General features: G+C 40.4%; 2 protein-coding genes across 2 annotated transcripts; one reads left to right on the forward strand and one right to left on the reverse strand.

The window, feature by feature from the left end:
- Positions 1–37: 37 nt before the first annotated feature.
- pabir2 (PABIR family member 2) lies at positions 38–7,596 on the forward strand. The gene is made up of 10 exons (XM_079670256.1): positions 38–1,718; positions 1,865–1,943; positions 2,047–2,100; positions 2,484–2,527; positions 2,638–2,692; positions 3,027–3,128; positions 3,635–3,720; positions 4,031–4,095; positions 4,321–4,417; positions 6,081–7,596. Exons 1-10 carry the CDS (start codon positions 1,561–1,563, stop codon positions 6,217–6,219), a joined length of 879 nt encoding a protein of 292 aa, XP_079526382.1. The 5' UTR covers positions 38–1,560; the 3' UTR covers positions 6,220–7,596.
- Positions 7,597–8,055: 459 nt separating this feature from the next.
- mospd1 (motile sperm domain containing 1) lies at positions 8,056–12,593 on the reverse strand. The gene is made up of 6 exons (XM_079670259.1): positions 12,174–12,593; positions 10,822–11,116; positions 10,640–10,715; positions 9,464–9,693; positions 8,579–8,740; positions 8,056–8,480 (listed from the first exon to the last, which is right to left on the reverse strand). Exons 2-6 carry the CDS (start codon positions 10,973–10,975, stop codon positions 8,449–8,451), a joined length of 654 nt encoding a protein of 217 aa, XP_079526385.1. The 5' UTR covers positions 10,976–11,116; positions 12,174–12,593; the 3' UTR covers positions 8,056–8,448.
- Between the last annotated feature and the right edge of the window lie 94 nt (positions 12,594–12,687).

The following is a 12,687-nucleotide window of genomic DNA, read 5'->3' on the forward strand; positions in this document are numbered from 1 at the left end:
ATGAGTTTCTCACAAAAAAGTGATACATTAGTATTCCCTATGTCTGGAAGCTAACAGTGCTGCCAGAATTTTAGGAAGAAAGTGCTGACCGTGGACTAAATAATACCTGCTAAAGGTATTTTACAAAGGCTCATTGTAACGTATATGGTTCTCACATGTTTATTGATAACACTGTAATTGTCAGTTGAGACATTATAAACGATTATAGATGAAGGGGGGCAGCTTGAAGAGTACTTCCTAAATTGGCATTATAGTAATTATTTAATAAGCTAGTTTTAGACATGACAAGTGGTGTGATTTGCTGCTGTTATTACCCAAAATGACCTATCAAAACACTAAATCTGCAAGACCATTCATACCTCCATCACTTTGTTAAAAGCACATGGCCTCCTGTCCTTGCAAGCAAATGTTTCACGACATCACGTGAAACTCAAACTGCCATTTTTGATGCAGCTAAATGTATCATGGAACTCAGATTAAATGAAAATGTAATTTCTGATAATGCAGCTGGAGTTTATCATGTAAGAGTTCCATATGATGCAGGTCACCACATCCCGCCTGCGCATACCGGCAAATGCAGCGGTTTCATTGGACAGGGCTGCTAACGTTAAAAGGGGCGTGAAGTTTGCTGCTAGCAGCTAACCTAGCTCCTGTGTGATCATTTGGGATCTTCTGCTTCATCCCTGGAGGCGCCCTGCAGAACCGAAAAACAAAGTTATAGAGCCAGTTACATGTGCAGACGCCATGGTTTAATGTGCTTCTCTGAGACGGAGAAGCTATCAGGCTGAGGGACAGAAACAGTTAGTTAGTGCGATGTTGATAAAGGCCTCTGTGGACATGGCGTTGTGGGTATCGGCGTTAATGCGAACGTGGCTAGATAGCCTAGCATGCTAGGTAGCTGGGCTTAAAGCTGTTGCTGAAACTAGTTAGCGGGGAGAGTAGCATAACACTGGCTCATATTACTGAGAAGAGACGTTAAACTCTTTAACTCGTTCAGTATTTAACAGAAACTCGTTGAATTAACGTCATAAACGTTAGAGGCATTTGTTGCACTCCCAAGTAAGCTGCTGTACGGTTTAGCTAATGGTAGCTAATTTAACGCGCTAACATGCAGTGCTAGGTTAGCATAGCAGCGCTTCAGTCGTCAACCACGGCCGCCCTGCACCAGCAGAGCAACGGGTCGGCAGCTAGCAGTTACTGGGCATTGTGCGGTATGTAACCATGGCATGCTAACCATCCATCAGGAAAGTTGGTGCCTGGCCATAACGTTACAGCCAACGTTAGCACAGGCCAGTTTTGACTGACTATATAGTTGTGATTTATAGGATTGTTGAGATAGAGTTGTTAGGATAATTAGCCAGGGTTAATTTGTTTAACAACGGAGTTATACAGACAACAGGGCCTTGCCGATTACAGTGGTTTAACTACATATTTACTTTAGCTTGTCTCGTCAGCTCATTTAGTCTTAAAGATTATGTTTCCTAAAAACACGTAAAGGTAAAAAAAAAGTTTGGAAAGCAACCATGTAACGCCACTGAGCTTGTTAGCCATTTTAAGTTCATGAATTGGTGGCGGGCAACGGTAGCTAGCAAAATGAACAATTCAGGGGTCCTGGCACAAGAGAAGATGGAGCTGGATCTGGAAATCCCATCGTCGTTAGCTCAGACCGAGGGGCACTTGAGACGATCCAACAGTGCACCCATGATAAATGTCTTAAGGTTTCTACAACATTACATAGTAGCAGTTCTTTACTTTAAAAATATTTCAGTGAATGTCTTTATCCCCATTGTAGTAACTACATTTGAGTGACCTTATGGAAAGTACACACATGACACATGGTTGTTCTGTGAATTTGTCATTTCAGTGATAACTCCCAAGTGTTCCAGAGAGAGGTCCTGCGCAGCCGGAGAAATAGCACTACAGTGGTCAACAGGCCCAACATGGTACAATACATTTAAAATATTAAACACAGTTTCACCAAAGTTATTTGTGTCTCAATTATTGTGTAGTCAATGTTCTCTTCTTCACATGCATCCTTCTTCGCAGGTCCCTTCATCGCCTATTCGGGTCCCCAGCACCAGACTTCACCAGATAAAACAAGTAAGAACACTAACTGTTTTTTTCATATTGGGGGTGAAAAAAGGGCATGTCAGACCACTGTCTCCCTCTCAAGCCATAGGGATTGATGGTGTCTAAAAAACATGCTAGAGTCAATATATTGGAGTCCACAGGGCCATCGATCTTAAAGAGATGATCATTTGGTAGTATAGGACTCCAACAGAGAAAATAAACAATTTAATGAAATCCATTGGCTAAATTTATGTATTTTTTATTACAAAAAAAAGTTGAGATTTTAAAATGAGATTAAGGTTGATCCAGAGTTGGACCAAATGCACAATGTCTAGTTGTTGCGTGTATAATTCAGAAAAATACTCAGCTAGTTAATACTTTCTAACCATTATCACCTTGTACCTTTTTTGAAGGAGGAAGGCATAGATGTGATGAACAGAGAAACTGCACATGAGCGGTAAGCTGTACTAATTTGAGGATAAAGAGATTTGTTTGAATTATTGTTCTGTTGTAGTTTAAAACAACATGTTTCAATTTATTACTCATCTTCTGTTTTTGTACACACAGGGAGGTTCAAGCCGCCATGCAAATCAGCCAATCCTGGGAAGAAAGCCTCAGTCTGGTAAAGAAAGACTTCATTACAGCTTCTCAAGTGTTATGAGATATGTTCTGTTTGCTTTGAATCCTTGGAAGTGGGCTCTGTTTTGCCTTCCCACTGCATGTTTTGGCCCTGGGCCAGTTCTGGCCTCTCTATCTCCATAGAGTGGACACGTACAAACATGCTAGATTAACGGTGAAAACAAGGGAGTTATCAGGGCCACCAGTCTTTCAAGGTCAGACTGAGTCGGTAGTATAATACTCCCACACTTATTTTAGAGTTTCTCTACATAGTGCTGTAAAGATGTGATGTAAGATGACATGGCCACCAATGTGTTTTTATAACCCGGTTTTCTTAGAGTGACAACGATTTGGAGAAGTCAGCTTCTTCGTCTCCTAAGCGCGTCGAGTTTGTGCCCGTGTCCCCCGCTCCGTCCCCGACCAGAGGGATAGGAAAGAAGGTACGTCTGACCTCCTGTATGTTGACATGCACGTCACCTGCCTATACAGTGAACAGCCAGATGAAGGCAGCAGTTAGAGCATTTCAGCGGTTTGCTGTAACCTGATTTTACTAACAGCTCGCAATCAGATTATTGAATAGAAATCTGTGTGGCAGGGTGCAATTTATTTAGCTGAAAAAAACGTCTTCCAGGAGAGATTTTTTTGTTTCTGTTCAGTTAGCTTAAAAAGGCCTCTTCTTTATTGTAAACCACATATGTTATTTGTGTTCTAGAAATGCTTATTTGTATCCAATACATTAGGTTTTTGCTGCATAATTGTTTTGGAGGAAATGGTTATTCATGCTTGATTTAATCAAAAGGTTATCTTGATTTACTTAGTTAATTTTGACCTTCATTTTACACATCACTTTACTAAATGTACACACACAGTAGGGCCAATGATCAGGCCGTTAATCTGTTTTTATCTTGTCTCTTGTGCGTCTTATATGTTGCCTTCGTCCAAGCAGCAGTGTTTCTCTCCTTCACTACAAATCCTTGTGAGCAGCAATGGCCTTACGCCCAGCCCCGTACCGAGCCCAACGCGACGCTTCAGGTGAGCAACAAGTCTTTGAGTCTTTTGATAAAGAGGTTTTTGATTCGTATCTCAGCGAACAGCAAGACTGCTCCAGCACTACCTGACTCCTGTAATTCTCCCCGGGGGCAAAAATGAGGTTCCTTTTGCAAGTCTTGGTAGAAAAAACGACTGTTCCTATTATCTTAACAACTTTTAAGATGTGTCTGAGTAAACTATAACCATTTTATCTGAATTACAGTTACAGTACAGATGCATTTGTATTGCCACTGATTCTGCTTCTATTTCAAAAAAGATTCTTGGTTGAAAAAGTATTTTTTGTGGTTCTCAGTCGACGGAGTCAAAGTCCGATCAACTGCATCAGAGCCAGCATACTTGGACCAATGAAACGCAAAGGTGAGGTAGCAAACATCTTTGTTTCTCTGCCAAAAAATGACATCCAGCGTGTTAATTATTATACAATGAAACTACTAGAGACTGCACTGACTTTCGGGTAATTTAACTGAGCGTTATTATTATATTTCCTGTGTCTGATTAGGATTGCAGTTAAGTTCTCTTTTTTAGAGCAAGCACAGTCTGTGTTTCTAGATTTCTAAACGTCAGCGTCCCTTTGCTCTGCAGGTGAGATGGAGACGGAGAGTCAGCCTAAGAGGCTCTTCCAGGGCACCACCACCATGTTGTCCTCAGAGGTCTCCAACCTGTCCGAGCTCAGCTCCTGGTAAGACTTTGTCGATCACCAACAGGTGTCATAGAAAGGTGTTTTAAAAAGCTCATTGTGTAGATGAGGATTCAGCCAGGTAAATTAAGCAAAGGGAAGGAATGTTACTCGTGGTTGATCATCTGTAAAAAAAACAAAATGGTGGGGGAACTTTCTTAGATGTTCATTTGCTACATTCTCTGGTTCTAATAGTTGAGCAATACACTTTCATTATAGAGAGGCGAAGTCCCCCCCTTCTACTTCCGCCCCATGGGACCTTATTTTGGGAAAATTATGTATTGAAGTCAATGGGAAGAGAACTTATCTTTCGATCCCATTTGAATTGTGCCACGAATTACACATATGATGTTTGTCAATCTTAAAAAATCATTTCCATGTCAAAAAAGTCACAGTTTGTCGTAAAACTGTTGAAATATAAGACTATGAAAAATACGCAACTAGAAAGACTACAAATCCCAGAGTCACGTAAGTGATGTCATTAACGTTACACATTACACTCGTGTTACTCACTGAAACCTTGTAAAGCCGGTCCCGCATGCTGGCTCTTATGGAACCGACTAACTCCCCTTTTGTGTATGCACAGCTCTCAACATGCCCAGACTTGTAGTGATTTTCACCTCTTTTAATACTTTTCGCTTCATTCTGAAAGAAATTAGTGAAATGTGCTAACGTGGCGGCCATCTTGGTATTGGTGACGTATGCTAGACCAGAGATGTAGTTTATTGAGCGTTTCACACAAAATGTGTTACTTCACAGTTTTACGACACATTTTTATTTTTTTGACTTGCAATATCATCTTTTAAATTGACAAACATCATATGTGTAATTCTTGGCACAATTCAAACGGGATCAAAAGATAATATTTCTCTCTGTCTCCATTGACTTCAATAAATACTTTTTTCGAAATAAGGTCCCATGGAGCCCCGGAAGGGGAGGGACTTCGCCATTCTATTAACATTTTAACTGAGCAAAAGTTGTATTATGCATCTACTTTAAATAGCAGTCATACAGGCATTAATGACTTGCTTGGACAAAACATATTACTAAATTGGCTTTTTAATAGTATAATTAAGGACTTTTGATTTTTGGACTTTGACTACATGTTTTAAATTAGATTAACGCAGATTTAATGTACAAATAAAAAGTAAGATTTCCATTAGCTCTCCTGGCCCAAAGTGAAAGTATACTCCTGCAACATGCCAGCTTCACTCACAAAAAAGTTGTTTCATGGGTAAAAAAATCAACACAAATGCACTGACTAACTAAATGGAAGCAATCAGCTGGTTAGAACAAACATGTTTGTTTTTTGTAGGGAGTTCATAAAACGACTAAATCCATATGTATGATCAAGCTGCTTGGATATATTTATTAATTGGGAAAGCCGGGCAATGATTGCACAGATTCCCCTTCTCGGCGTTGCAAGATAATCTTTCTCTGCTGAATTTGTGACTTGAAGAACAGATAACCCATCTTAAACCAGGGGTAAAATAAAGCTCCTGTAAAAAGTGAATGACTGTAGCCTGGGATTAAATCATCATCCTGATTTGACTTGGTCAAAAGTATAGCTTTGTGGGACTCTTAAATAGATTATAATAAAGCAAATGTTTGCCGCAGCCTCTGATATGACAGCCTGCCGTCTTAACAAACTCTTTCCTTCCTCCAGTCACTGTCCCGACATGCTGGACGGCAGCCTGAGCAGTGTGGGCTCCTCCACAGACTCCCCGGGCAAAATGGAGGGAGTGTCGCCCTCCTCGTCCAGCAACTCGCCGTTCGCTTCCCTCCAGGATTTTTCGCCAAAGTGAGCATGGGATTTGAAGAGACAGTTTAAATATATATTCTAAAAGACTGGTGCCAAAAAGCATCTCTCCAGGGAACACGCCTCCTTTTCAGACCCTCCATCTCATCATCGCTTAGATTTGGTGGATTTTCTCCATGTTTGTTTCTGAGCAGCTGTTCTCATGGCTACAGTTTGGAGGGTGAGTTTGATTTAAGGAAGCAAAAAGCCATGGATGAGTTTTTTTTTTAGTGTGAAACTAAGAAAACGTCTGAAGAAACTGGAGCACCAGCTGCTAGTAGAGGATATGGATGGTGCTCGGCTTCATAGTGATTGTGTTCATTACTAATGCTCGAGCACTGGACTTAAAGAGAATGACTATTTGGATGTGTACATTTCCCCTTTTCGTGCTGGAAACCCTCTTTCAGCAGGCTTCTTCTTTTTTTCTTTTTTTTGTATGTACAGTCCTGTTATTTTGTAAGAAAAAATTTTAACTTATTGTTTCCCTGCTTTGGCTTGTAATTATGTACATAATATCCTGTGAGATGTAGTTTTAGGTTTGGCTGTGAGGTGAATGTGGGCACAGGTCTTCAGCAGCGAAGAGTTCTCTTTGTAAAGGAACTTAAACTACTCCTGGGGTACACCTATGGAGATTTCCTCACTGTTCTACTGGAAGAGTTGTGTTTTCAGCAGATTTTCATCATATTTTTATGATACAGCAAACTGTGGTGTTTTTTTTTATATATATATGACCCAATCCCAAGACTTGCTGCGTCTTTGTGTGCAACACTAAGGGTTCCTGTGTTTTTGTCAGGATGTCTGTATATAAGCAGAGTGTAGAGATGTTCTGACCTATGAATTTTGTGAGGTTTCATATTCCCATCAAAAGTAAACATCACACCGTCACATAGTGACTGCTGTTCCTGCTGTGGTTATATTTGTTAAAATCACTTTTTGAGCAGAATGCCCCATCCTGTCAGTATGTTTGAGCGGGATAGACGTCAAACTTTCTTATAAGAAAAATATCCAAGAAAACAGTATACTGTACTTCTTTCAAATGTCCCGATTCCAGTGTCCATATTCCCTGTGTATATACAAAAGGAAGTGATTGTAAATCATATTATGGAAGTGTGCCCCTTTTTTAATTTAAAGATACATTTGGTTTAATTTTCTTTTTTTCTTTGTACGAAAAAGAAAAAGCAGTCTGCTTGCCCTGCTGTAGAGATGATCTATTTTCTCATCTTATGAAGTGTTAAGGGCATGAATCTACTATGGAGAATTTGATACTGTATGACTGCAATGGAAAAACTGTAACAATCTGCCAAGCCAGCTGACAACTCGCCTATGCTTGTCTTTTGTGATTGCAATCGTAATGAACATCAGGAATAAATAAATTATTTCTTTATGAGTTTGTGAAGCTGTTTTTCTTGTCAGGAGCACTGAAATGTAACCATGGCCACAGCAGGATATCCCTAAACCTTATTTACTAGTCTGGAACCAAATGGTATGCAAGCAAATCAAATGTTTAAACCTGATAAAATATGAAAGGGAGATCAGAAACCATGATCAATAGAAAACTGAGGCATCATTATCAAGTGTTGGGCTCCACGCCCTTCTGACCCAACGTATGAAGTCCAGAGAATAACCTAGTGTTATACCAGACAGCTGTACTGTGACTTTATTTCATGTTTGGAGCACTGATGTATTGAGACAAGCCACTGCCTTCAAAAGATGTTCCTTTTGTTTACATGTAAAAGTATCTGGTGGAAATAAAATAAACTCATCTGAATAAAGTATCAACACATGCAAATAACTGCATTTAGTCAACATTTATAAAAAAAAAAGAAGCTTTAAAACATCCATATAATGATGGTTACAGAAAAATACCATAACAAAATTTTAATGGCTTTATATACATGTCTGCATGTAGAGTCCTTCACACAGTTAACCATACTCTGTTACATAATGGCAATACAAACACGGAATATGAGGTCAAACACTTTGAATGGCCCTCATGTTTCTTCACGGGCCCTCCTTTCACCGAGGGTCTCCGCAGCTCAGCGTCAATTTATGTATCAACACAAATAAGCGGCTTTTTAAAACGAGTATACTAAAAAAAAGATTTTTCAGGGGCCGGGGTGAATAAGTACTGCGTCCCTCTGCAGTCAGCCGTACTCATTGAAGCGTAGCAGTGCCTCCTGTGTGGGTACGTTCTTCTCGTCTTTAGATCATGACCCTCCTCTCAGCTCGCTGCGCATCATGTGCGTAGGATGACCATCGTAAGAAGACCTAAAATATAATTTTAAAAAAGAGCAGCAGGATATTTTTTACTCCAGCACGTACTCTTTCAATGTGATTTCCTGTCTGATTGCGTGTATTATTCTTACCGAGAACGTAAGCAGCTACAAGTTTCTTGTTAACACTTAAGTGGAGGTAGAGAGGCACAGTAGATTCTTGCTCCCCCAGGGTGGGGAGCATCAGGGCGACCATACACACCAGCCCCAGCAGCACCGTCAGCAGACTGGGGCCTCCAGCAGCAGGACGGCTCTCTGTCGGGCACACACACATTCACTTGATTGATCCAAAGGGCAATAAACCATGGAGGTACAAACTCGTAACACCATTCTAAGTGCTAACCCTCAACCTTCTTTTTGAGTAGGTTTTACTGGCTAATGTGCAGTTAGACCAGATGGGTGAAGGAGCCTGCATAGAAGATGTGTATACTTTCAGCAGCCCTGATATCAGTGGTGATTTTAATCCACCATTTTGGAGCCAGGATAGCAAACACACACAGTCATGCTATTGTTGAGAGGTACCTGCCGATTGGCAAATGCAGAGCGAAGTGCATGTACACATACGTAAACACTGCAATGCATCACTTAATGGTTAAAGGGAATATTTAGACAATTCATTCATGAGATGGATTTAACCAAAAAGTTTGTAGATTAAAAAGGTGTTGTCCTTTGTGCATTCATGCACAAATCATTTGACTTGAAAGTAACGGACTCAAATGCTAATGGGATTGCAGAATTGGCCGTCCATGTACTACCCAGTACTTCTAAAATCATACTAAAAGATCCAATGTGAAAATGATTGCAGACTGTTTGGCATTATTTTCATATTTTGTTAACGAGGCCAATAGCGGTTTTAAAATTGTAGATGAAACATGTAACGTTTAATGTCCAGTGAATGGTGATAATGTATTTGAGTTTGAGTTGAAGGCATTTTGCTCCATCTAGTGGTGAAATCACAGTAACAGCTCTCAGTCCTACCTGTATGTAAAACAGTCTGTTCAAAGAACTCGCTGTCTGCCAGTTCTTTGATCCTGCGTTCGTCCTCTTGGGGCCGGGGGCTGGGCGGCTCCTGAGAGGCGGAGGGACGCAGCGTGGCAGTCACCTCTTTGCGTCCCAGGGCTTTCCGCTGACTCTGCTCCGACACCTGCAGCCGGAACTTGTCGTACACGCCATAATGGCATGGACGCACATCTCTGTGTCGGATTACTCTGTGTGGACAGAAGACATGAAAACACGGATAGTAATCTACACGGAAAAACCAGCTCATAGATGAGATTCGCTTTAGAGAGGTGCATTTCATTTGTACCAATATTTCCTCTTGCAATTTGTCCGTGTTTATTATATCTTAGCTATTTCAAACCAATGTTACACTGATTAAAGTAATGATTTGGGACCATTTAGTGGTTGGGAGTCGGGTATTTGTTTAAAATAGTGTTTTTTTTAGCTTGTAATTGTTTCAGAATCAGAATACCTTTATTAGTCCCACAGAGGGGAAATTGACATAGTTACAGGAGAAAAAGAGCCAGATGACAGCTTAATGTTACATATGTTACATTCATTAAAGTACTAAGTTATGATGTAATAAAAAATAAAAAAAGTTACATAATTTTCAAAATACACATCCTGTGACAGTTCTTAGGATTTAGCAGCCAGGTGTATATTACACAGTTATTAACGGCACATATATATATTGCACGTAGTCGGTTGGTATTTAACAGCAAGGGGTGTTATAGTCTGTGTTGTGTTGGTGTGTGCGTGTGTGTGTGTGTGTGTGTGTGTGTGTGGGGGGGGACTTCTAGGGGTTGTGCTGGTTGTATAGTCTGACCGCTGCAGGAAGGAAGGACCTGCGGTATCTCTCCGTGAGACAGTGGGGGTGCAGCAGCCTGTCGCTGAAGGAGCTGCACAGTGAGGACAGGGTGTCCTGGAGCGGGTGGTACATGAAGTCCCTCCAGTTATAGATGTAGTCATATATATCATCATGAATACTATCTGCTTACTGTCTAAAGCTTTAGATTTCTTATAATGGTGTCCCATTTCACATATCTTCATGATATCTTATGGTTGTATTTGAATCAGTTTGTGACTAAATAGAATTGAATTCACTTGCATATTCATGAAAGATAGACATTTTTATGCACAAAAAAATGAACTCACATGTCCACACAACACTGTGGCCTGACAGCTCCGGTGGAATCCACCACAGTGTATTTGTTTGGCGCTGTGCACAGCACTGGTAAAAAGAAAAAGAAGAGAATACACAAAATGATCCACCTTGTCTGTATATCAAACATAGTCCAGCATACATGGAGAGCCCACATGGATTGTGTTTCGCTCACCTTTAAATTTGAGCGCAAACTCATAGGGGTTGTAGAGGGTGAGCACCTGCTTGTGAGACGTCTGGTCATCTGCGTAGAAGATGAGCTCAGTGGGGAACACGAACACGGGAAGGCTTCCTTCCACCAGCTCAGGCTGTCGGTGCTGCTGCTGCATTGGCCCCCGCTGAGCTCTTCCCCTTCCCCGTCCACGGTCTGCCTGGGCCCCCCCACCCCTCTCTCCACGAACTTTCAAGCTGTGTAATATCCTTTCAGGTGGCGCTTTCCACTCTCATCGCCTCAGGCACATGACGTAGCACTGTGAAGAGACACATGTGTTTGACTTCCGCTTCATTTGATGGGGAAACACTGCATCTGTTATTCAATGAATGCATCCACCAGCTGTTGTTTGTAGCTTATTTGCACCTTTATGTTTTGCAGGTGACAAATAAAATAATGGTCATATAATGCACTTCCAAGGAGTCAACTACAGACCAACTTGTACGTGTTTTGAGGCCAATACGTTATTTCAGAATAAAAATCTAATAACAAGATGTAATGATGATCACAAAGTATGTTATAATAAAACCCCACAAATGTCATTATTCAATACTGCAAAGTTGTGTTACTTATTGGTAGCATGTCTACTGAATTTGTTATAATGATAGGGACTCATCTTCGAAACTGTAAATGTAATTGGCAACATATATTTATTTAAACTGAATTATTTGAGTTTACTAAATGTTTTAGCTAGATTATTTGGATTATGTTATATAACTTTCAAATTGAAATAACTGTAGTTTAACAAGGTAAACAGTTCTAGGTAAACCCCATGTGGCAGATCACGTGACGTGTTGTGTTTACATGGTAAGGGTAGATAGAGCTCAAGTAAACCTTACTCATGATGTCGCAATACGTTATGGGCTTCAATGCAGAAATACAAAACACAAAATATGCAGGAATGAGGCTTAATTCAAGTTGTATTTAAATATACCTGGTTTTTTTTCTAAGACTAAGCTATCCTGCCATTGTTGTATTCGTTGTTATGAGCTTAAAATGTATAGCTAACTTTAAACTGCAGTGTAATAGGTGAACACATAATGAGGTCCTTATATTCGTTATATTGTCAACAGTTATATTTGGACTTATATTTTAAACTCTACAGTTTGACAGCTAACTAGCGTTGACACTGTTATAACACATAGGTAATAAGCTAACGCTTTACAGTAGCGTTAACATTAGCTAGCATTAGCCTGCTAGGAAAAAACCCAGATGTTAGCTGACAGCCACTTAACGTTGTCTAGACGCAGAGTCATTACTTAAAATAAAACACTGAGTCGTGTCGTTTCAAGACAGAAGTGAGAGGAAGATTTTACCTTGTTGTCAGCACAGAGGTTCTTGTAATGTCAGTGCTATCGCCAGGGTTTGAGCCTCAGATCCCACCCTGTTGTTGTTTCTCTTCAGCCCTTTTTTCTTTGTCATTAATATACTGCAGACCTCGCAGTGCATGCTGGGAAGGCGGAGGGCGTAAAAGAGTCCATGCAAGACGTCAACAAAGCAGACGTAAAATGCTCCAAACAGGGAGGATGGTTGTAATAACTCCAAAGCGTTTCTTGTGAACAAACGACCCTAAACACGCAAATACAGTATCATTTGCAGAGTACTTTGAGGTAATAAGTCCGCTAAAAACAAGTAATATGAGTCATATAAAGTATCTCAAAACTGTGCTCAAATATTTACTTTATTAACTATAGTTTGAAACGCATTGCTACATGTTTCAGCACGATTATAACATGAACATAATTATAGAGAGGTTATTTCACCTTGCACAGAGTGTTTTTGATGGTGATTCGCGTCTGTGTGTTAGACCTCATGTATCTCTCCGTCCAG

The sequence above is a fragment of the Notothenia rossii genome (assembly GCF_949606895.1).
Source record: "Notothenia rossii genome assembly, chromosome: 3".
NCBI lineage: Eukaryota > Metazoa > Chordata > Actinopteri > Perciformes > Nototheniidae > Notothenia > Notothenia rossii.

What these genes read in the sequence shown, in the direction of transcription:
- pabir2 (XM_079670256.1), top strand. Translation starts at nt 1,561, where the DNA reads ATGAATTGGTGGCGGGCAACGGTAGCTAGCAAAATGAACAATTCAGGG. An exon ending in GACTTCACCAGATAAAACAA is followed by an intron (nt 2,101 to 2,483) that starts GTAAGAACACTA and finishes CCTTTTTTGAAG; the next exon opens with GAGGAAGGCATAGATGTGAT. An exon ending in CCAGAGGGATAGGAAAGAAG is followed by an intron (nt 3,129 to 3,634) that starts GTACGTCTGACC and finishes TCGTCCAAGCAG; the next exon opens with CAGTGTTTCTCTCCTTCACT.
- mospd1 (XM_079670259.1), bottom strand. Translation starts at nt 10,975, where the DNA reads ATGCAGCAGCAGCACCGACAGCCTGAGCTGGTGGAAGGAAGCCTTCCC. An exon ending in GTTTGCGCTCAAATTTAAAG is followed by an intron (nt 10,716 to 10,821) that starts GTGAGCGAAACA and finishes TCTTTTTACCAG; the next exon opens with TGCTGTGCACAGCGCCAAAC. An exon ending in TGTAGCTGCTTACGTTCTCG is followed by an intron (nt 8,481 to 8,578) that starts GTAAGAATAATA and finishes ATTATATTTTAG; the next exon opens with GTCTTCTTACGATGGTCATC.